Source organism: Planococcus citri, chromosome 1 (genome assembly GCF_950023065.1).
Source record: "Planococcus citri chromosome 1, ihPlaCitr1.1, whole genome shotgun sequence".
NCBI classification, from domain to species: domain Eukaryota; kingdom Metazoa; phylum Arthropoda; class Insecta; order Hemiptera; family Pseudococcidae; genus Planococcus; species Planococcus citri.
Window position 1 is genome coordinate 144,646 of NC_088677.1, and position 24,888 is coordinate 169,533.

The window sequence follows — 24,888 nt, forward strand, 5'->3', positions numbered from 1 at the left end:
GCAGTGGCCGTACCCGTAGCCGTGTTCGTATTCGTATTCGTATTGTAGCCGTTTGTTGCGATCGTTGTGAAGCCAGCAGTGCCAGTGCCAGTGCCAGCACCGTTTGTTATGATCTTCGAATTTCTCGTTTTTCAAATTCGAAACGCGAAAACGAAGATAACGGAGAGGAAGACAGAGGAGACGACGACGCCGACGACGACGACGCCGCCGCCGACGCCGCCGACTACGAAGAAGATAATCGCAGCAGCAGCAGCAACGACAACAACTACAACTCCAAACACGACAACGACATCGACATCGACGACGAGCACCGCAGCAAAGTCACTGCCGCCGTCAACGACACCGACATTCGCATCCGGCCAAGTCCGAGTTCGCAACAACCGAAGCCGCCGTATCTGTACTACGGGAAAGAATACCGACTCGGTGACACCGGAGGAGCGAATAAAAGCCGACAGCTTCGCCACAAGCTTGGAATCGCCACTGACCACCAGCAGCAGCAGCAGCAGCAGCAGCAGCAGCAGTTCCCGCAGTCCAATCGGCAAAGGCTGCAGTACGGTCGTTGCAACGGCAAACGAATTCGGCTGCTGGCCAGTGGTTGCAGCCAAACCCGTCGTCTTCATCGAGGAGCGGACAGTGGTTTCGTTTGATTTACGTTGACCGTTGACCGTTGACCGTCGAGTATCGAATCGGTTCGCTTTCGCCAGCCGCTATCGCGCCGCCGCCAAAGCCGCCGCCGCGCCTATACTAAAGCCATACGCGGTTATGTCCGAGCGTTCCTTTAAAACTCGGCCACAATGCGGTCTATGCAACGCCGTATCCAACGTGTTTAGGAGACTGTTATGCGTCGGTCCCAGTCGACGAGGCAGTTCCGAGTCCTACTACCAGCAACTTGATCCTGTCGAAGCGTACGAACGCGAAAACGACAACCAAAACCAAAACCAACAAATTAACGCTTGCTGCTCCGCCGCCGCCGCCACCGTAAGTACCTCATCAGCTCTCATCTGCTTTCTTACTTACCTTACCTAATACCTACCTACTGCATACCTACTATTTATGTACACGCACACTCGCACAGGGCACACAAATATCGAGTTCTCCAAAAAAAGTTTCCTTCTTACTCGTACTTTTCGTAAGGTAGCCTACTCGTACGATCTACGTAAACTCGTGGTGCTGGTGCTGGTGCTATAGCAGAAATACGCGGGAGGGGAGGGGAGGGTGGGCTGGAGCATGACAGCCGACCGGCCAGTATTACTTTGCAGCAGCTTTTTACCTGCATACGCATACAACAGCAGCAGCAGCAGCAGCCAGGTAAGTAGGCAGCAGGGCACTCGACAATCGACTTCGACACCCAACGCCAACACCAACACCAGCCTAGCGAGTCGCGAACGACAGCGACAGCGGATAGCGATAGGGAAAAACGTATGCCACTATGCGATGCGATGCGATGCTAGCCGACGAGCTCGAGAGAGTAGGTACGTTTAACGTTAGCCGATGCGCATGTCAACAACCTTGTGCAATTTTTTCGCCCTCGTCCTCGCCCTCGCCCTCGCCATCAGCCCTTAACTCGGTGCCTTGGCCGCCTTCTATGTTGCGCGCAATATCTCTGCCGCTGCGTGGCCTACATCGTGTATGTATATAGGTAGTAGGTACTAGGTATACTTGCTGTTCTGTCCTGTCCTGTCCTGTCAGACTTTTCTACTCGTGTGGTGAGTAGTGTACCGTGTGCCTTACCTAAACCTACAATCTACACAGCCTTTAATTTCCGTCTCGGCGCGAAGCGACGTGGTGGTGGTGTTGGTTATATGTACCTACGTAGGTACTAGGTACTTCTAGTATTTGTAGTTTTGTACTCTCGTATACTTACGTATCTCCCCGTGTGGTAGGTACATACGTACATAGGTAGGCATATACTCGGTTCTGCGCTGCGCTGCGTTGCAGTTGCGTTGTGGCTGCAGCTGCAGCTGCAATCGAAGCTGCAAGTACAGTACCTATTTTATGTACAGACCTATGTATAGGCTTTCTGCAATGGTTTGAAAAAAGGCCAGTTGGCCAGTTGGCCAGCAATACGCATGTAGCACCTCGTAGCACCTGCAGGGTGCGCAAAAATATCGCGAACCCCGCAGAAAGTTTTTCATTAAAAATATACGCGTACTCGTATGTTGGCAATGTGAACGGTTAAATACGAGTACGCGGATGCGTATATGGTTGGTGGAAAGTCATCAATTATCATCTCAGCTCAGTCCAACAGGCAACAACCAATCATACGCTATCATTCGAAATACTTGGCAGAAAATTTTTTTAGGGGTTCGCGATATTTCCGCGCACCCTGTATGTATCGTAAGAACTTACCTAGTACCTAACTACCTACCTGCTATCTATCCTCAAAATGGTTGAAAACAGCTCATTTTGAACATTCGACGAAAAAACTGCAATAAATTTTTCACCCAACTACATATAGGCCTACAATACTAGATAAAGGCACCAGCTAAGTACAGGCCACAGGGTGCCCAGAAATATCGAGTACCCCTAAAACAGTTTTCTGCTAAATACTTGGGTTGGTCACAGTGAATGATACGAGTACGCGTAATAATGATAGCACACGATTGGTTGTTGGACATGGGGAGATAACATTCCACCAATCATACGCATCTACGAGTACATATTTCACGTTGCCAACTTACATATTATATTTTTAATGAAAAACTTTCTTAGGGGTACTCGATATTTCTGGGCACCCTGTAAGTAACCTATTACGAATGGTTAACACGACGTAGTAGGTCTAGGTAGACTGGTAGAGGTACCTTGATAAACCATCTACGCAATTCGGCTGGAATTTTTACCTACGAGTAGATGACTAGATGAGAATCGGTACGGTAGGGGTAGGCATATTCTAAGCTCGTACCCGTACAATTATATACCCACCTAGCTATAGGTACGGTAAAAGTACGTAGCTATTTAGCCGGATTTTTCCTAAATACCACCGCATGGGTATTGGGTATGGATGGGTACCTAATACCTATAGTACGCGTGTAGGGTGACCACAAATATCGCGAACCCCGGAACCCCTAAAAAAAGTTTTCTGTTGGTGTTTCGGTACGTTGGTCATAGTGAATAATACGAGTAATAATAGCGCATGATTGGTTGTTAAACGGAGGTGATAACATTCCACCAATCATACGCATCTATTTAATAACAAAACTTTCTTCGGGGTTGGCGATATTTCTGGGCACCCTGTACATAGGTAATTGGTAATTGGTATGTACCTACAAGTTGCCCAGAAATATCGAGCATCCCGAAGAAAGTTTTTCATTAAATAGGTTGGCAACGTGAAATAGATGCGTATGATTGGTGGAATGTTATCTCTCCAGTCCAACAACCAATCATGCGCTATCATTATTACGCCAACTCGTATCATTCACTGTGACCAACCAAAGTATTTTAGTAGAATACTTTTTTAGGGGTGCTCGATATTTCTGGGCATCCTGTACATGTACCTACTTGCTCGAGTCGTCGTTTTTTTTGCTAACCTCGGTAGATGCGATCTGTATAAGCGTACGATTCTTCGCTCGTACTACTACACATATCTACATACGAGTAGGTCTAGGTTGCCACTAGCCAGGTATCCTTCTTTCGTCGATTCATTTTATATCATTGATCAATTGATCATTGCACGAGTAAAGAAGGTACCTTCGCCCTTCGTAATACATACGATCGTTTACCACGGCGTTATTCGCCATCATACTCGTAAATTGTAGAGATTCGATTACGCTCGTCGTAATCGCCAATCGTCGATCATCGACTGTCGATGATTATCCGTTTTATTAGTTATCTAAGCGTAATACCTGCTAATGTTATTCCATATGTAGGTAATGTATACCTATTGCTTTGCCTACGTTGATCCGATTGTGCAGCAGCCTCAGCCTCGGCCTCAGCCTGACAATCGTCCGTACCAGGTACTTACGCGTATAATACTCGTAGGTATCCATCGTATTAGCGTATGCGATATAAAGCTCGAAAATCGTTAAATCGCCGGCAATTACGCGATTATACGTTAGGTACTGTTGTACTCGTAGATATCTACCGTACTTAGGTATATCATTGCAAATTAACGTAAGCTTTAGAAATCTGCCGCCGCCGCCGCCGCCGCCGCCGAGAGCCGATCAAAAATTCAAATTTGCGTTTCGTCTCGCTCGATGTAAAACAACAATCGGAGATGAAAGGAATTATCTACGTTCTACGTAGCTACGAGGTCTTGAAATGTGTGTAGGACGTAGGTAAATACTAGATAGTAGGTAGTAGGTACCTACCTTTTCGTTATACGGGTAAGTCTGAAATCATCGCCTTTTTCTGCCTCAGCCGGATGAACCAAGAACTACAAATAAGTGGGGTTTTACTCTAAAAATTCACTCCAACCCCTTTTCCTGCCGAATGTTGTACGTGCATTTCCGCAGGATACGCAACGGCCAACTTTGAGGAGTAGTGAAAATGAGAATGTTAAAACTGCCCGAGTAAGTTCTCTGATGGTCGTACGTAGACGTAGCAGTAGCTGCACTGCTCCCTGGTCACTCACCTCACCTCACCTCACCTCACCTCACCTCACCTCATCGCCTGGCGACGGCGACGAGCGATGGTACCTAGCGAAGATGACCTGATACGTAGGCAATCGTGTACCTTTTGGCTTTTACCTATCATCGTTGGCGACTACAATACACGGCGTAATACGAATAGTACCTAGAAGATTGTGGAAGCCAAAGCGCGCACTTTGAAGTTGGGCGATGCCGCGTAGGAACAACTTGCATGATACAAATACCGTAGCTATAGTAGCTAGAGCTACCTATGTACTCGCGCGTACCAAGTACACGCGTGAATTACGATGTGATTTTCTGATTTTGGCAACAAGTGTCGCATAGCCGCGCATAGCCATGCTCGTACTTTTGAAGCGTAAAAGCGATGATTAGGCCTATCATTATACCTATGGCTATGGCTATCGCTATCGCTATCGCTATCGCTATACCTACCCGTACGAGTACGACTAACGACTCGCTATAATACGATCTCATCGTCGCGCGTCGAGTTGGAGATTACCAGCTAATGCTAATGCTAATGCGAATGCGAATGCGAAAGAAAAATTTGTAAAATTTATCAACGAGAAGCGGCAGAAGACGTTTTCAAGGTTGACGTTAATTACGAGCATATTGTTTCATGATCCAAGGTCTGCAGCAAAGCGCAGCGCCGCTCGGCTTCACCCGCGTAACAGTACACGCACTCGTACTCGTACTCGTATACGAACATACGCGAATACGAGTAATAATTTTGTGTCCATTTTCCATATAATTTCAATCTACTCGTACTCGTACTCGTACTCGTGCATAGTGCATACTACGTATACACATACAATACCTACGGCTATACCCGTAGGTATCTGTATACCGCGAGTGTGCGGCTGTCGAGTAGGTACGACGATGGTAGGTACTCGTACTGTACTCGTACTGCGTACAATGTACTAACGTATATGTACTTGTACATACTTAAGTATCATCTGCTACCTACTATACCTACACAATACACATAGATAGCATAGCATAGCATAGCATACAGCTGAGGCGCTAAACATTTACCCAACTAAGCAGTTGGTCTGCTCTGCACAGTACAGGCTGTCCAATCTCGTCATAATCGGTAATATGTACCTCTACGTACTTGACAAAAATGTGGGTTAGCAGAGCCGCGCCGTGCCGCGATTTATCAAAATAACCTGCACGAGTTAGGTATGTAGACTATACGAATTCGTTGATTTAATGCCGCCGACAAGCCATTTAGGTAGGTACCTATAGGTACTGCTCATCGATTCTTGGAATCTTGGACTCGGGCTTACGTTAGGGCACTCTGAATAGTGTGTCGGTATTGAAATGTCACTGCCTCGTATCCGCTTATACTCGTGCTCGTGCTCGTATGTATAGCAGGCACAAACACACGCTCACGCACACGCACACGCTTCTTATGTACTTAGTTGAAAAATATGCGTGAGGGATGAGGGATCGACAACAAGGTGCAGATACGGTCGAGTACAAAGCACAATCGCGAAAACAGCAATACGTACGTACCAATACAGCAATAATAATCGTAAGAAGACCGACGATGGACGATGACAAAGTCGTTGAATTCTGCTCAGCTGTACGAGTGTGTACTGTGTAGTGTGTAGTGTGTAGGGTCTAGTTGGACGTGCATCAAAATCCCTCGAGACCGAATCAGGGATGCGATGATACCGTATCGTGATATAAGTTTGAATCGATACGTATCGATAAGTACCTATACGTACCTATCATGATATATCGGGTATCATCCCATCCCTAGACGGAATAGGTATCTTTTTAAAACACACACACACCCACGCACGCACGCACGCACGCACGCACGCACGCACGCGTCCAAGTGGGCAACGTTCACATTCGGTGAATAATTTGACCAAACAACAGGTCCAGTAGGTATTCGTTATACGGTATACGAAACCAGCTATCTACGTATTACGAGTAGGTACCTATTGGCCAATTAAGTACGATCATCATCATCATCATCATCATCATCATCACCACCATTGTTTCACTTTTCATTCGGACGCGTACTCGTATTATGTAGGTACATATTTATCGATTGTGCACCACACCAACTAGGCTTACCTACTAGGTGTAGGTACCTACTTAGAGGTACGAGTACCTTCATAGTCTCAGGTATACGACATACGTTATACATCTAGTTTTCTTTCTACGAGTAGATTCGCTGTGGCTACCATTTAAGTACCCAAGTATAGGTATACATACACATACATATACTCGTACTTGGCGTCTCAAGCACCATCGCGCAGATCGTAATTAGCGTTAGCGAGATAGCGATTTTTGCGTGCGACAGTCGACTACTAGACTAGGTGTAGGTACTCGTACTAGTGATATGTATTTCGTTATTTCGCTATTTCGCTACTTCGCTTTGCCTCGTCGTCGATGTAGTATGGTATATGGCGTGGTGTGGTGTGGTATGGTATGGCGGTTGACGCGCGTAACACGGATCACCGTGTTGTGTTGTGTTGTGTTGGTACACTTGTTATTTTGGCTGCCGTCCCACCGAGAGTGAAAAATAAAAGATGAAAAAAAAACAACATACATATTATTATTTAAGTACCTACATATATGTATACGTACGTGTATCGTACTCGTACTCGTATTCGTATTCGTATTCGTATTCGTATTCGTATTTCGTAGTCCAAGTATTTATACATGGGCGGTTGACAATACGCGTTTTTAACCTCATTAGACAGACTACACAGAGCTTCTATAGCTGCTACTCGTATGTGGTGGTGGCGGTACTATAAATACGTTCGTCCACGGTTACCGTACGCTATCGTATGCTATATGGTACCTACTCGTATAAGTACCTATAAGTAAACGTATTTATTCGAGTCGCATACTTATAGCTCATCGTTTTCGTAATCTTAATCGTAATCGTAATCGTAATCGTAATCGTACGTGTACAACTCTGTAGATGAGGTGCGACGTGGCGGTATCTACTGTAGGTACCTGTACGTCACACCTACTCGTAATTGTGCATACGCGTTCGTACAACAAGCCGAGGTAGTGTATCTACGAGTACGAGTACGAGTAGATATATATATGCATATGAAGATGTACTACGAGTATCGTCCACATTCGAGTATGTCGTACTTGGTACCTACTAGTGTACCTATGTACTTATAGCTAGGCTAAAAATAAGTATGTCAACTTGCCACTCTCGTCTCGTAGGTACATTTTATATTACGAATTACGATGATGGTATTGGTGATCGACGATCGTCCTACTTTTCTGTCAACTTTAACTGCTAGTTGGCGACACGGCGATGGCGCTGGCGCTGGCGCTCGAAAGGCTTCCTTAGAATCGGTGGCAGCGGCGCCACGCCGCGCCGCTTCTTTTCTACGGGTACACTACACTACACCTACAATCCTACATTCTTACATTCGCCAAAACGCGCAATTTTTGCCAATTTTGCCACAAAGCAAGCGCAAATCGCAAATCGCAAATCGCAAATCGCAAACCGAAATTCTTCATTCGAAGATTCGAACGACGCGACCCCGAACGCCGAAACGCCGAAACGGTGAAATACGATTACACGCGTAAGATTGGTGGAATGTTATCACCTCATCATCCTCACGACCAGTCCAACAACTAATCATGAACTACGTATGTACTTATGTACTCGCACGGCCATGACCAGTCGTAACACTCGCCAGAAAACGTCTCTTGGGGTAGGTAAAGTACTCGATATTTCTGCGCACCCTGTACGTCTACCTACCTACATACATACATACGCACACATACATACATACATCCAGTGGCTAGTACGAGTACAGCTTACATTCCTTTTCCTACCTACCTACCTATCGCAGAATACAATGGCAACGATCAAAATTCAAAATTTTTCAAACATTCGTTATTCGTTAGTTTACTTACACTAGTCGCCTATTTTCTCAAATAGCGGTTTCTTTTGAAATTTAGGCTACTCGTAATACATAGGTACATAAACATGTTCACATATATAGATATACTTACTTAAATCACGTAGGTAGGTAATTGGTACTACCTATCGAGTATCGATTTCGATTCATTTTGATTGTTTATTTGTTTGATTGGTGTTTTAAGGATGAATGCAGCGCCAGTGTTGCAGCGGTAATTGCGGTACCGGAGGACATTTCCAGTGCGGAAGCGCAGAGACTGATGCAAGAAAGCGATACAATCGACACCGGCTGCAGAATAACGCACGCGCAAATTCAAGGTAGGCCTCGAATAACCATACATTTACATTTACATTTACGTACGAGTAGGTATCTCGTACGTACATACATACATACATGAGTACCTTAGGGTCAAACCCAGAATTATCCAAATTTTTCAAAAATGAGGTTACGATCGTTTTGGGTACGGTTAGTATAGGTATCTACGCATCGATTGCCATTCTCCGTTTTTACCTATCTGAGTCTGACACAATGACGCAGTCAGGGGGGTCCAAAGTACCGAGTCCGAGTCCGAGTCAAACTCCGAAAAATGTCCAGAATTTTCAACAAATGGGTATATTTGCGTTTGCGATCTCATACCAGGTATGTAGCTTGTACTCGTATATAAGTAGAAAGTACGAGTATTAAGTATAGTATACCACGACGAGTACATCCAGCACCGGCGCCTTAGCCTACAGCTACTACATACAAATATATACCTAATCCTAATTGTTGCAATCTTGTCCGACTGCGATTCCGAAAATGCGGATCGAGTGACCGCCGCGCCGCGCCGATGCCGTACTTTTTTTTTTGTAGCCTAATGTACCTACCTATTTGTATATTTAAATCGTTTGGGCACGACGCGCTTGGTTGCCGTCTGCCTTTTCACGTGCGCGTACCGGCGTACGACTGTACAAAATTCGGCATTCGTATTGTTTTACGTATATTGTATAGGCTGCAAGCGAGTCCGAACACCGACGACTGCGTCTTTCTCTATACCACCGCCGCCGCCGCCACCGCCGGTACCGCAGTGGGTCAGTGCTCAAATCTGATAATCAGACGCCCACGCCCCACGCCCCACTCCCTTCAATCGTGCTGCTTGGCTTTTTTTGCGATTGCGGGCATGAGGCAGTATAGCTGTCTCTGGTCGAAATCATGTGTGATACGGGTACAGAGTTACTCGTACACCAGTATTACGAGCAGGTAGCGATATGGCGGTGATTCGGTAGGTCTATAGGTAGTATAGGTACTACGTACACTTACACTATAGATACGCGTACAATACTCGTAGTCATACTCGTACTCGTACTCGTACTCGTACTCGACCACGTGAGGGTGTCAGCAGATAGGTACTCGTACGTTACGTACGTCTACGTAATATCACCGAGCAATGCTGCCGAGAAATTTGGCGACTGCCAAGTGCCAACGCGACGCGACGCGACGTGCCGCCAACCTACCAACCCACATTTCAGCATTACATACGAATAGGTACTAGGTAGGTAGAGGTACGGGCGGGGCGGGGCGGTGCATGAAAAGAACGTCGTTCGTACCTATCTTGATTTTTTTCAATTTTGTTCATTAAGCAATACTCTCTCATCTATACCCACCCAATTGACAAAAATTATTGTTCATGTACAAAATATCTCATCGACACTATTTTACCCGAAAAACAACAAATTGTAAAAAGTAAAAAAAAAAAAAAAAAAAAAAAATGTTTTTCTCGGTGGTATTTTGTTTATCGAGCTGAACTCCCACATTCGGTTTTTGTGGGGAAAAAAGTCACATTCGACCCATTTCACGCGTAATAATGACTCGGAAATTTCACAAACATAGGCAGGTAGGCAGGTGGGTAGAGCTACCTACTACCTAGGTACAATAATAAAGTTACCTGCAGCGCGGCGTAAATCGAGCGATTTTCGCAGCAAAATGTTGTTCTTGTGTTTGTCTAAATACTGAAATAGGTATTTGTAGACCATACCTAGTATGCTCTTGCTGCGGAGGTATTCCGCGCCTTTCACTTTTCAGAGGTATACTCGTATAGTCTCGTACTAGTAGGTCATGCTCGCAATTGCTGCAAAACTGCAAAACACCTTTGGAATACCTACCTACCTACCTTACTTTCAAATCGAACAAAATTTCTGTATTTAAATACGAGTAAGAGCTCCGCACGCTGTAAAATTTATGGGCATGAAAAACCGTTTGCGAGCGACGCGACGACGACGTTCTTTTCCCGCAGGTACTGCTCATTTCGTCTGGAAAATTGTCGCTTTTCGCCACCTACATAGGTACGCTCGACGCTCGACGCTCGACGCTCGATCTTTTCATTTTGATTGGCTTTCGACTCCAACAATGCGATGGCAGATTGTGGCCTACTTACTCGCGGTTACGATTGCATGTGTCCGGTGTCCGATGTCCAATGTCCAGCAGTATCGAGCATGAGCATACGAGTACATACAGGTATAGGTACTTACTTCTCGTACATTACATACTCGTAGGTACGAGTAGTTGGCGAGCATTTTCGTGATAAAATGCGAGTTGGCGCGTATCAAAACACAATATGATATGGTTCGATTCAACATTACGTCGCCGACACACATAAGTACATAGGTAAGTGTATTATTGCGGCCTGTGGGATTAGGAAATGGGAACCCTCAACCCTCAACCCTGTAGACATTTAACCAGTGCGATAGGCCTACACATTACACAATATACCTCCATACCTATATGTGTTCCCACCTGTAGTAACTTACCCGATACCTAGCTTGTATTTTTTTTAATTGCAGACGAACCGTGCGAAGTAACGACCACAGTATTCGCAGTTCCGGCGTACCATCATCATCATCATCATCATCATCATCATCATCATCGGCATCACAAACGTTTCGAATGCAAGCAACTCACCGAATCTGAGCTCATATTGATAAATACGATGGAAATTCACGCTCGAAATGGCGTTTTGACTGGCCGTTTTTTGACCATGCACAAAAGACGTCGTAAAAAACTCACCACGCGTTCGTTATCACCTGATATGGCTCCCGCCCTGCTAGACGACGTTCATCACGGAGTCGTTAAGGTAAGCACAGGCGTACGAGTAGGTACCTACTACCTACCCCTACGAGAGAGCTCTACTTTCCGCGGTTAATACGTTAATACATAGATACTCGTAGGTAGGTAGGTAGGTAGGTAGGTAGGTTGGTACCTTACAAATTCAAACACCTACCTACATAGCTAGCTAACTAGCTTTCATTTCGATTTTCGATACACACACGCTCGAGCTCACATTTCATAAAATGATACAGGCCGGGCAAATCCCTCGCTCATTTTGCAAGTTGGCAAAAGTTGGCAATTTTAAATGTTCTATAATGAATTGACAACTCTGAAATTTGTGAAATTGCGTTTAAAATTGTTAAAAGCCACTATTTTTTGAATAAAATTCCTCAAACATTTTTCGCCCGAGTGAATCAAAGTCATAAGCACATTAGGTATATCTACTCACTTATGGTACTCACTCACTCACTTACTTACTTACATACGTATTTCATCACTTTTCATCTATACCTATAAGTAGATACTCGTATCTAGGGGATCCTGCCTTTAGATGGCGCATTTTTTTTCTGAAGCCTGGTACTCCTAAATTATCCAACAAAAATGGACAAAAATTTGATGGAAGGTCTCTCAGACTATCTACTACTTACCACCAGAAACGTAAAACTTTTAGTTCAAAACTCTCGTCTCGATCAAACGAATATTGTAAGTTAGGTCAAATGCGCTAATGGCGTAAATTCATTCCTAAGACAGCGCAAATCCAATTTTGAAGTAAAACTATTAAGGTGCACTGGGGGAAGTCTGAATTTGGGGTAAGTTAGAAAACTTGCCCTAGCTCCTATAGGTTTATTTATAATCTTGGCCAAGTGCTACTAAAGGTGACTCGAGGGTACTACCCCTACTTCCTCACAGTGTAAAAATTTTCGCGATCCAGTTTTATTGGGAAAATTGCGATTTTGTAGTGCACAACACGCGCAATCGTGAATAAGTTGAGAAATGGAAAATAACAATTCAGCCCGAGCGAAGCGAGAGCAAAAACTTGAGAAAAAAATGAGCATTTTGAGGATAGATCGATGATATTGTCGGCAAATTGACGATTCTTTCTTAGTTTGTCAGATTTTCTCCTATTTACCGACATTTACCGACATTTTCCGGCAGTATACCTACCATATTGCCATTTTTTCCGACGATTCTGAACATTGGAGGGGTGTTACAACCCTCCCTCCCCCTCCCTTAAAACCGTCCCTGACTCGCTCGTTTACCATTTAAATATGTAGGTACCTAGGTATAGCTCCCAGATACGAGTAGGTACCTACGTTTACAAGTTTACAACCTTCAATTTACTCGTGTTTCTTATGATTTTTGTTTGATTTCAGTGTATGCTACGACGAGCTGGACAGTGGCCGTTTAACGCTTTTACTTTGGATGTAGCAACTGGCGGTAAGTGCATCCGTATTCGGTACTAGGGGGCTGCGCCCCCAAACCCCCCATCGCTCACCCTTTTCTCTCTCAGAGCTCGCTTTTTCAAGGTTGCCCCCAAGTCCCTTTACTTACAACAAACTATTACTATAATATAAGCAAAATGAGTAATTGAAAAGAGAAATACCTACTCTGCTGAGAAATATAAGTTGGATTTTTTGTTTACTATTATTTTGATGATGAGTAAATAAAATGCTTAGCAAATTGGAAATATTCGGCTGAGAAATTAAAGTTCAAAGTTACGATTGTTCAAAATACTTAATGCTTTTTTGATTTTTAATTTTTCACGCTTAAACTAAAAAATTTTGAATTAAGTACGAATGTTTTGTAACATATCTAGCTCTCTCTCTCTCTCCCTACGGGACCAAATTGGTTCAAATTTTGGAATTCAGTTCAAAATACAATTTGGAAGAAAACGAATTTCCAAAAAAGTTGAGCTTCGCTATATATTTCGCATCAAGTATTCGCCGAGGGCTTTCTATTGAAAAAAAATGAGCTTCCTAGGTATAATTGGGGCTAAATGAGGGCCTGGTGAACTTTTTTTGCTTGTAGCTGTAAGTATACTATATGTAGATAGAGATAGATAGATACCTTATTGCTTAGGTACTGCATTGTGTACACATAATGGTAGCATAGATGTTACATGACGATGACGTGGCGGTGGCGGGGGCGGGGGTGGGGGTGGGCGTGGAACAACGAGCCAGAATTTTAGTGACAAAATTTGGATTGGCGACGTCGAATGAATTACGAATTACCTATACCTATACGTAAAAAGGCTATATCGTCTGCGGCGCGGCTTGCACTCGCATGCTCGACTAATTGGCGAATTTTGCGCGCGCCTTTTGCGGTGTACGTGAATTTCTCAAATTACGAGTACCTAGACCTACCTAGTACCTACGGAGCTATGGACACCTAATAGGTAGCCCGTGTCCGCGCCGCGCTGTAGCCTATCAATTAGACCTACCTACCTAATCTGTGTCTGTGAAAACTGAACGCGGTTTTACCGATTTTACATACTCAGTGCGGGTGTAGGTACTAGGTACTAGGTACTACGAGTAATTGTAATTGTGCAGTTGTGCACTGCCAGTGCCATCTGCAATCTGCGTACATATTTGTATTATTGCGGTACCTCCTATCTCGTTGCTTATTCTACGCGTGTAAATGTACGCGTTTACGTACACAATAGGTACCCATTTAATGTAGATGTACCTAACTAGTAACTACCTACTCGTATAATGTACAACGTGCGTATTCGCATTTTCATTCTCTACAGGACGTTCTCTTCCGGTGCTTTGTGTTCATTTGTTTCATTGGTACGGACTGTTGGATTTTTTCAAGCTCGAAGTCGTCGACGTTTGGAAACTATTTAGTGAGTTTTTATTAACATTTAGCCTACTTAGTACTTCTACTTACTCTGTACAGTGTACAATGTACATACTACATAGACATACCTACTCGTATTTACTCGTACCATTTTATACTCGTACCTACAGGTACAGCTAGCTTTACCTTACCGTATCTTATACTTGTACCTACTGTACGTTCGATAAGTGAGTTCACGAGTACCTATGTATAGGTACCTACTCGTCGTATATCTACAGGGTGCCCAGAAATATCGAGCACCGCTAAGAAAGTTTTCTACTAAAAATACTTTGGTTGGTCACAGTGAATGATACGAGTACGCGTAATAATGATAGCGCATGATTGGTTGTTGGACTGGAGAGATTACATTCCACCACTCATACGCATCTATTTAACCGTTCGGCGTTCACGTTGCCAACCTATATTTTTAATGAAAAACTTTCTCAGGGGTGCTCGATATTTCTGGGCACCCTGTACATATAGGAACTTAGGTATATAGGTACATATTATTTTGAAATCGGATTTCGGGTTTGATTTTTGGGTGCGGATGCGGTTAATGCAAATTGCAGTTTGTAATCATGATCATCTTGTGCGAGTGTGAGTGCTGGTGCTGGTGCTGGTGCTGGTGCGGTTAATGTGGGCGCCTTACGATTAGTTATGCCGATGTCTGACGAGTTACAAGGAGTCACGACTACCACGCGGGTCGGGTCGGGTCGGTTTGCAACACGTCAGCTGAAAAGCTTAGCTGGTCATAAACGAAAGCGTAAAACTCTGTGTATAGTGAGCTTAGGACGAATACTGTAATCGTGTAATTTACGAGTGAGTGATTGAGTATCAGATGTAGCCGATGTAGGGTCATTTAAAGGCAAAATGTTGAATTACTGGGCTTTTTCAGTAGGAAGTAGCAGGCAGCAGGCAGCAGGCACTAGGCAGGGTGTTTCGTACACATAGTCTTTTGTTGGCGCTTGGCAACCAGCGCTAGGCCCCAACACACGAGTAGGTAAAGGTCTAAAGGTAACGGTAGAAAGGTATACCTAGTACATATGTACTCGTATAGCCCGTATAGGTACTACAAAATATGTACAAGGTGCGCAGAAATATCGTGAACCTTTTAAAAAAGTTTTCTACTAAATACGTACCGTATGTGTATATTTCGGTTGGTCACACTCGCAGTGAATGATACGAGTAATAATGATAGCGCATGATTAGATTCCACCAATCATGTAAATGCATCTATTTCACATTGCCAACCTACGCGTACCTATATTTTTTAATGCGATATTCTTGCGCACCCTGTACCGAGGTAGTTAATAGTTACGTATTTACCTACGTATGTGAAATAAATTACTCGGATACGACGAGGTACACGCTTGTTCTCGTACTCGTACGCGTACGCATACGCGGGGTCCGTGCAGAATGCTGGGTAAAGTAGGCCTATATACGTAGATACTAGATAGTCTACATACGTATGTTGGGTAGGTATACCAAACATAGACACAAACAGTAGTATAGTACTCGTATTAAGCTGACCAAGACGTTGTCGTCGTATGCTTTACATGATTGCAGCTCTTATCGAAGAAGGTTACCACAGCACGAATCCATATCATAATTCTATTCACGCTACCGATGTTACGCAAGCCATGCATTGTTTTCTACAAGAAGAAAAGGTAAGCCCGAGCATCACTATCACTAATTGCACTTGCAGATCGTCGCATCGTATCGCATCGCATCGCTCAAATTACGTATACGAGTACCTACTACCTACCTATGTACTTATGTGTATACAATATACATCTATGTACATACGAATACATACGAGTACTTTTGAAAACTGATACTCGATACGCGATACGCGATTCGCGATTCGCGATTCGCCGATGCGTGAATCTCGGTGGTACTCGTACTTCGTCACCTGCTAGGTATATGTGTTTGTGTACCTAATACGCGAGTACCTCGACTCTCGTACTGTATGTGTATGTGTATGTAGTGTATTTTGTGTTTCGCAGATCAAAAGACATATAACGCCTTTGGAGGTGATGGCTTCGTTGATTGCCGCAGTTTCCCACGATTTAGACCATCCTGGCGTAAATCAGCCCTTTTTAATCGCCACCTCGAATCATTTAGCAGCTTTGTATCAGGTGAGCGTATAGTGTACCGTTGTACCATTGTACCAGGTACTCGTAATCTGCGGGGGCGGCGCGGTGGTGGGTCGGGGTCGATTTGAAGAGCGGGCTAAAGCTACGTCGCGTCGGAGCCCTATGCCTTGGGCTCCGGCTCCGGCTCCGGCCCCGGCTCTGGCTCCCGCTCCGGCTCGACCTCGTTCCATCAAACTCGTTATGATTCGTACTCGTACCGAACGCACGTGTGACCTTTTAATCGTTTGATTTCAGAATACTTCCGTATTGGAAAATCATCATTGGCGTTCGGCTGTTGGTTGTTTGTTGGAAAGTCACGTTGCCGATCGGTTGCGAAACGCGATGCCCGAATTGGAGAGACAGATCAGTTCGTTGATTTTGGCCACTGACATTACTCGTCAGCAAGAGTTTCTCACTAAATTCAAGGTAGGCAGAGGTACCTAGACCTACTTACTCACCACGTAATGTAATGCCAATGCGTCGCAATTCGCAATAATAAACAATACCCACCTACTCGTACTATACCTAGTGTAGGCGTGGCGTATTGGTATTTTTCTTTTTAAAATCGGCGTTGGCGTTGTTCTAGCGATACTTGAACCAGAATTCTTTGCAAATGGAAAAAGAAGAGGATCGTCATTTTATTTTGCAAATAGCGTTGAAATGCGCGGATATATCGAATCCGTGTCGTCCGTGGGAGATCAGTAGGAAATGGAGTCAGAAGGTTTGCGAAGAGTTTTTCCGGCAAGGCGACTACGAGCAACAGTTGGGATTACCATTGACCGCTCTTTGCGACCGCAGCAGCTCTTCCGTTCCTAAAATACAATCAGGTTCGTTTAGACGTTTACCATTTCGATGGATAGGTACCTACTCGTATACGAGTATAATACTCGTCGTAGATTGCCCCGCGACATTACGCAGCCCGTCACATTTCACCGCGATTACCTACGTGTATTTGTATTTGCGGACCGACTCGACTTGGGTTTTTCCTTTTTCCGTGTGTTCTCAGTTCTCACAGCAGCGCACTGCAGGGCCGCGAGAAGAAAGTATATGTGTAGGTACGCTATATAGGTACGAGTATACTTACTCCACCAGGTTGGAGAATGACTTATATACTCGTAGTAGGTATTTAGGCTTGCGATTCAATTTTTAACGCTCGAGGAGAGCTTACCCCCTCCCCCACCCCCCTCCCCATCCAATACAGGTGTGCGCGTTTTTTAGATATTACTCGGACTTAAACCAGCGAAAAAATGTTTTCGTGCACTCGCAGAGCGAAGTGACGAGGCACTCGAATAGCGTGTGCAACTGTGCATGTTGCGCCAAGTTGGTAAAATCGGATACGGATAATGCGGGCCTTCGAGGGCCTTTATAGTGGTGTTTGGCTTTGGCCTGATGCGCGCACACACGGTGTAGGCTTGTTTTCGAATGTCCGCGTAGTGGGCGAAAACAAAACCGTTTTCTTCCATCCCGATTCCCGGTACTCAGTACTGTACTGGGCCGCAAAAAGTCCGAAGTTTATCTACGCGTCGCGTAGTACGGGCTGCGTAATACCACTTTTCATTTCACGCGTATTTGACGTTCTACTCGTGGCTGTGGAGTGTGGGTTACCTACACGTACACGTACACGTACACCTTACGAATACTTATACATAGCTAGTATACATATACGAGTAAATACGATGCGCGACTTACGTACGAGTACTCGTATTCGTATGTTGCAGGGTTTTTCAAGTTTGTGGTTATTCCGTTGTTCGACGAATGGCATCGTTTTCTCGGCACCCGCTTGTCCACCAATATGATGTCGCATTTGAAAACGAATCACAACAAGTGGGAGATGCTGTTGCAGCAGGAATTGGCCGAGGAGACGCGCACCGAAATATCGGACGCGGACGACGCGACCAACGACGAATGCGTGGTCGACGACGACGGCGGCGGCGGTGGCGTCGGTGGCGCGGGAAGCGGCAGCGCGTTCGCCGACGACGTCGACGATCAGCAGCAGCCGGACGCGAGACGGTGTTCGCTGCCGTCCGTCATGCTGGAGATGGTCGACCGTACCGGCAGAAGGCATTCGGTTCCGCTGAACCTGTCCAGGGACTTTGCGGCGACGGGGGCGGCGCCAGGTACGTCGTCGTCGGGCATGGGCATGGGCATGGGCATGGGTTCGGCAGGTCGTCGCGAGAGTTTGCCGGCCGGCGTTTTGGAGCCGCGCCACAAGCTGGTTTTGGATCCGATACCGCATCTGGAGGAGGAGGACGAAGAGTTGGACATGTCGTTCAGGTCGTCGTGCAGCGGCAGCCTGCAAAAGTCGAGCGACTGCGGCAGCGTGGAGGAGCGGCCGGTTAGCGCCGAAAGTCTGCTGCCCGAGCCCAGCATAGCGACCATAACCACCTCGCTGGAGGCGACCCGTCTGTCCAACGTTCTGCACGGCAGCACCATGCTGGCGCCGCCCGTCAACAAGATACTCACCCGCCAGCAAACCTTTCCGCCTATACAGACGTTCGTGCGAACGCGCTACCTGTCGACGGCCGGCGAAATCGTCGCCCAAACCAGCGCCAGCAACTCCTCCTCCACCAATTCCAGCCGAAACGAACTCAGCAGCAGCGGCGCTGGCGGCGGCGGCGGCGGCGTCGGCGGCGCCGTACGAACCGGCTCCTCCAGCAGCGAAACCGGCAGCGACAACTTCAACAACGCGAAGCGCGACTCTTCTTCGTCCGAAGGCGATCGCCACAGCGCCGGCACCGGCACCCACTCCAGTTACAATAAAATGGCCAAATTCAGCGAGAAAGAAAACGTTAATCCGCGAAAAGATCACCGGGTGGGCACATCCGTACATCACGGAAGCTTACAAGAGGTAGGTGGTAATCTATCCGCCATACGCCGTACACCATCGCGGCGGTTACCCGTTTTCACTTTTCCGCGTTTTTGTTCGCAGCTATTGTTGTCGAGAAGAGGATCCGCTTCGGCGGCGCAAGAAAGCGTGTCGCCTCCGCGAGATCGCGAAAAAGCCATTCCACGGCGTGGCTCGGTTCCGATGGAAATTTCCCGACCAGGTGAGTGTAGTACCGAGTACCGAGTACCGAGTACCTACCTACGAGAGTAAATTAGCTACCTACAGGGTGGCCAGAAATATCGGGTACCCCTAAAAAAGTTTTACAACTAAATACCTACTTGGGTTGGTCACAGTGAATGATACGCGTAATAATGATAACACATGATTGGTTGTTGGACTGGAGAGATAACATTCCACCAATCATACGCATCTATTTCACGTTGCCAACCTACGCGTATATTTTTAATGAAAAACTTTCTTAGGGGTACCCGATATTTCTGGCCACCCTGTAGTAGGTATACAGTAGTTTGGTATTCGCCATTCGGGTAGCGCTAGCGGTAGCTTTAGCCTGCGGTCGTTTTTGTTACAGATTTATTAGAAATGCCGAGACGTCGAAGCTCCGATAGCGGTAAAGGTAGCAGACGTTCTAGTCGAAATCGCAAATCACTGAAAAGACGTAGTTCGGGTGGACCGGATATTTTGTTACCGCGTGAAAAATTAAATACTCCGCGACGTGGATCACTGCCTTGCGACGTGCTGCCAACGCATATTAAAAGTGAGTCCGACTCCCACTCCCACTCCCACTCCATCCCCATCTCTAAGCAGCCCCTTCCTTTAATACGTGGTGTGGCCTAAGTCAGCATTGTCAGCATCTCGTGCAGGCTGGGCAGAAATATCGAGTAGGTAGAGGTACCCCCAAAAAAGTTTTTTGCTCGACGTTTAGAGTTACGACTGGTAACCGCAGAATTCGATGGTGCGAGTACGAGTACTATACCTAATGACGAAGGATAGCCCACGATCGGTTGTTGGACTCGGGTCTGGTGAGGTGAGGTGAGGTGAGGTGATAACATTCCACCAATGATAAAATATGCTGCCTGCATCTACGAGTATTCACCGTTCGGCGTTCAAACTTTCTTCGGGGTAATAGGTACCTACTCGATATATTTGTGCATCCTGCAAGTAATGGTATTGGGTACCTACCTATCGAGTAAGTACAAGTACCCACTACCCAGCTACCGGTCTACATGCACTACTATACACGTTATTTTTTTGTTTCGTTTCGTTTTGTTCTGTTCTGTTTTTCGCCAATTTTGAATTTTTGCGTTTTTTTTCTTACCTTTTTTCGCAGAATGAGAAACGCCGGTGTTCGTTACAATTTTTTTTCGTATGCATCGCAATCAAGTTGATAGCTAAAGTGCTGTGACAAGTTCTTCCACTAAATTAATATCTAATGTATAAAACTATCGTAACGTTACTTAGGCTACACACTCGTCGTAATCGTACGTATACAAATCATTTTACTTACCTACCAACCCACCAATCAATCAATCGAACATCGTGGTAGGCATTCGTCGTAGTGGTGTGTGGTGTGTGGTGTGTGGTGTATGGTGTGGCATGGTAGGTAATGCGGATATGCGATGGGATTTGGAAACCGACGCGACGCGACGACGCGACGTGGCACGGTTCAGGCTCCATTTTGCAGACTGCCGATCCCGATCAAATGATCACTTAAAGTACGATCGTATATAAGTTATTATTTACGTGTGTATTACGCAGCAATAAGTACGTACTTCGTACATTTCACGACGCGACGCCGACGTGGACGTGGACGTGGACGTGGACGTGGACGTGGACGTGGACGTACCTAACTACCTACTCGTCGTTATACTTATTGACAAGCTGGAAGGTGCAGTGCAGTGCAGCATGCGTTTGTCTATAATACTCGTATGTATGTATAGCCTACTTACTTTGTAGCGTGTACTGTGTAGCAATATGTTACATTCGTAATCTTCTACGTACTCGTGGGTACCTACTTTGCGTTTTACGTTACGTTGCGTTGCGTTGCATCGCGTTGTAATGATAATGAACATAATTTTCTCGTCTTATTTGTACCTATTTTTAAATTTTAAAAACGCAGCGTGATATCTTTTATAAGTAAGCGTAGGTATAAGCGTAATTATTCGTAATAAGTGACTGAATAGCTTTATATACTGTTCATTGTTCATTTTCCCCCTCGACTCGAGTATTTATTTGTCCTTTTATTCGTTGATTATGTGTTCGTTTATTCGTTTGCGTAAGTATTTGTTTATTTGCTCGCGTTTGTTCGTTCATTTGTTTTTCGTTTTGTTTTCTTTTTTTCTGTTTTGTTTTTATTTCTCGTTTTCTACATACCTACATACAACTATATTCTATGTTTGCGTTTATTCGTTTTTCCCCCTGTTCATTCATTCATTCATTCATTCATTCGTTCGTTCGTTCGTTCGTTCATTCATTTAGGTATTTATTCATTCGTTTGTTTATTTATTTATTTATCTATTTATGTAGGTAGGTAAATAGGTAGGTAGGTAGGTAGGTGGGTGGGTGGGTAGGTATTTGTTTATTTGTATGTACCTACCTAGGTACTTGTAATTATTACGTATTAGGTAGACAGATACCGAAACTGTTAGTTTAGTTTCCGTTTTTCCACTTAGGTAGGTACCTAGGTATATGTACGAGTAACTAGTTTAGTGCGAGTTTTGCCGGCTACGCTACAACCCCATAATCGTATCTGCGCAATGCACACGCCCACGCCCACGCGCACGTTCCCAATCTCAAACCCACCTAATTATCCGTTCACTTAGTACCTACCTTTTTACTTTATTTTCATTTTGTTAGATGTTTAATGTTTTCGTCATCGTCATTATTCTCATTCTCATTCTCATCCTCATCCTCATCCTCATCCTCATCATCATCGTTTCGTTATCGTTGCTGTTATTATCAATGTTGTTTTTATTGTTGTTGTTGTCATCGTCGTCATTATGAACGATTGCGCCGTTGTTGTTGTTGCTAGCTAGCTACCTACCTACCTACCTACCTACCTACCTACCTACCTACCTATATAACTACCTACTATAATAATATGATTATACTTAGGTACTAATTAAGTGATTACAGTTCAAATTACTTATCATTATTCTCGTCTACCTTCCTAACCTAAAAGATCTACCTATTGGTTAACTCATTTTTGTCGTTGGGGACATACATACCTATTTGTATACATCCGTTTTTTTTGTTTTGTTTTTTTTCGCCGTTGTTTGTTCGTGTATCGTGTATCGTGTATCGTTTATCGTTTTATTTTACGTTCTTACGTACTAGGTTCACCTATTTTGTTTTTGTTTTTGTTATTGTTTTTTTCTGTTTTTTGTTTTTTGGGGGATTTTTCTTTTTTTGATTACAATTTATTCCCAGAATATACTTTCAATCTTTAACCACTGCCTTTTATGTGTACGTTTACGTGTTTACGTGTATATGTGTTAAGTACCTATCGCATAAGTATCCAAATACCTATAGTACCTATACCTACCTATACTTATTATATAGGTACCTACGTTATTTTTTTTTCTTTTTGCCGCGTAATACGTAGGTATTTTTCATCGAAAAAGTCTCGGTTACATTTTTTTGTCTGGGCACTCATTTATTACCTAGGTATTCTTAAATATTTTAATGGGATTTCTTAATGTACGTACGTAGGTACTAAACTTACCTTATGTAATCGACAATCGCCAATCGTCAATCGCCAATCGCCAATCCAAATCTACTTATAATTTTTCACGAGTAGGTCTACCTAGCCTCCTACCAAGAAATTCGTTTTCGACAACAGACTACCGAGTACCTAAGTATACTTATTAGATAGGTACATTTTCTTTGAACGTCGTCTTGTGGAAAAGTGCAAAGTGCTTTTGAGCGGCTGAAAAATAACGTATACGCGTAAAGTTTAATTTTGAATGTGTGCGATCAACGACATTTTCTGCTATCATTTCAAACCTAGTCGTTTACTCGTATTCGTTATCGATATCATATATCCACCACATCTCTCTTCCTCATCTTATGAGGGGCGGAGTGTGCAATGGCGAAAAATTACAAATAGATAAGTAGGCAGGCAGGCAGGCAGGCAGGCAGGCAGGCAGGCAGGCAGGCAGGCAGGTAGGTAGGTAGGTAGGTAGGTAGGAGGTTGTTTTTAATTTAGGTAGTAAAAGTAATCCGTAAAATTGGGCAACTCGCGAGTCGCGAGTCGCGAGATTGCTGTTTTGCAAGAGTTTTGACAATTCGGTACTTAGCTGGTTGGTGGTTTTGAGGTTTTTCTTTTCTCGTGCAGTACGAAACAACGCCGTAGTAGGTACTCGTACTATACGCGCATTTACACATAAGTACATAATTATAAAATTGCCGCGATGGTATCGTGATCTGCACATCAAAAAATCATTTGCAATATCCGATGTCTAATGATCCGTAATCACCATTTCTCCTTTCACCCGAACACCTCAACACCCTCAGCCTTGCCTACATGTACAAGTCTGGCTCCTACACCTGGTAGGTAGTAGGTACATCTCTAACTACCACCCTATCGACGAGTTGAATTTCCAAGTTTTCAACGACGAATGCTAAACACTACACAGTGGACAGTGGACAGTGGACAGTGGACAGTGGACACAGGACACACCGTCCGCCCTACCTGCCTACCTAGTACCTACCTACTTACTGCCGAGTATTTTGGTTACGATTGATCATTTGTTACTTACGTAGGTATTACCTACTACATACTTACAAGTACATATGTAATTGTAAGGTGATTCAGTTTTATGCGATAGACCTACCTATGTACCTAAATTACGAGTACCTATATTCTTAAGCGAGTACATGCTACGCAACGTACCTACTGTAAAGATTTTCATACTATCTTAATACGTCGTCAAATTACAAATAGTCAGTATTATTATACGTTATTTTTCGAATTCTTCAAATTTACCTACTCGTATTTGTATATGTATTATACCTATTTGTCAAGAGTATTTACTTATTAAACGAATCATGATTTTTGACTACGGACTATACGTTATTCGTAAATCATACTGTCTGCGCTCGCCCGCTCATTTTTTTCCTTTAGGTGTAGGTAGTAATGCGGCGTGCTTTTTAAGGCGCCAAATTCGTATCCGGTACCCATTGTACCCATCAGATTTCAGTCGGAGAACGCAGAACGCACCCTTTCCGCGGAAACCGTCGTCCGTTTTCACGCTCGAGATAAGTAGATATGTAGTTATCCGATTTACGAGCATTTTTCACGACACGACGATTATGATTTCTGACTGATTCGAGATCACCGAGCGGCGAGCACGCTTATTACGCGTGCCTACACCTACATAAATAATACCTACCTAGCGGTTTTCCAAAAAAAAAAAAAATGCAAGTTCCCGAGAAAATATCGTTTGCTTTTCACAAATGGAAAAAAATCTTCACTTCGCGCCGCACCG

The 24,888-nt window shown here is 44.5% G+C and overlaps 1 protein-coding gene across 6 annotated transcripts in view; it reads left to right on the forward strand.

Moving 5' to 3' along the window:
- Nucleotides 1-24,459, forward strand: part of LOC135843345 (uncharacterized) — a 56,141-nt gene extending 31,682 nt beyond the window's left edge. For 2 of the 6 annotated variants that reach the window (XM_065361230.1, XM_065361223.1), the window contains exons 2-13: nt 8,682-8,814; nt 11,317-11,606; nt 12,955-13,018; nt 14,331-14,426; nt 15,986-16,086; nt 16,426-16,557; nt 16,810-16,980; nt 17,141-17,381; nt 18,273-19,402; nt 19,484-19,601; nt 19,971-20,156; nt 20,730-24,459. In XM_065361230.1, coding sequence (XP_065217302.1) covers nt 8,757-8,814; nt 11,317-11,606; nt 12,955-13,018; nt 14,331-14,426; nt 15,986-16,086; nt 16,426-16,557; nt 16,810-16,980; nt 17,141-17,381; nt 18,273-19,402; nt 19,484-19,601; nt 19,971-20,156; nt 20,730-20,734 — 2,592 coding nt within the window. In that variant the 5' untranslated portion in view covers nt 8,682-8,756 and the 3' untranslated portion in view covers nt 20,735-24,459. Of the gene's footprint in view, nt 1-620; nt 979-7,477; nt 8,288-8,681; nt 8,815-11,316; nt 11,607-12,954; nt 13,019-14,330; nt 14,427-15,985; nt 16,087-16,425; nt 16,558-16,809; nt 16,981-17,140; nt 17,382-18,272; nt 19,403-19,483; nt 19,602-19,970; nt 20,157-20,729 lie in introns of those variants that run through there. The other 4 variants (XR_010558309.1, XR_010558310.1, XM_065361196.1 and 1 more) reach the window with 4 other exon arrangements.
- Nucleotides 24,460-24,888: the final 429 nt, after the last annotated feature.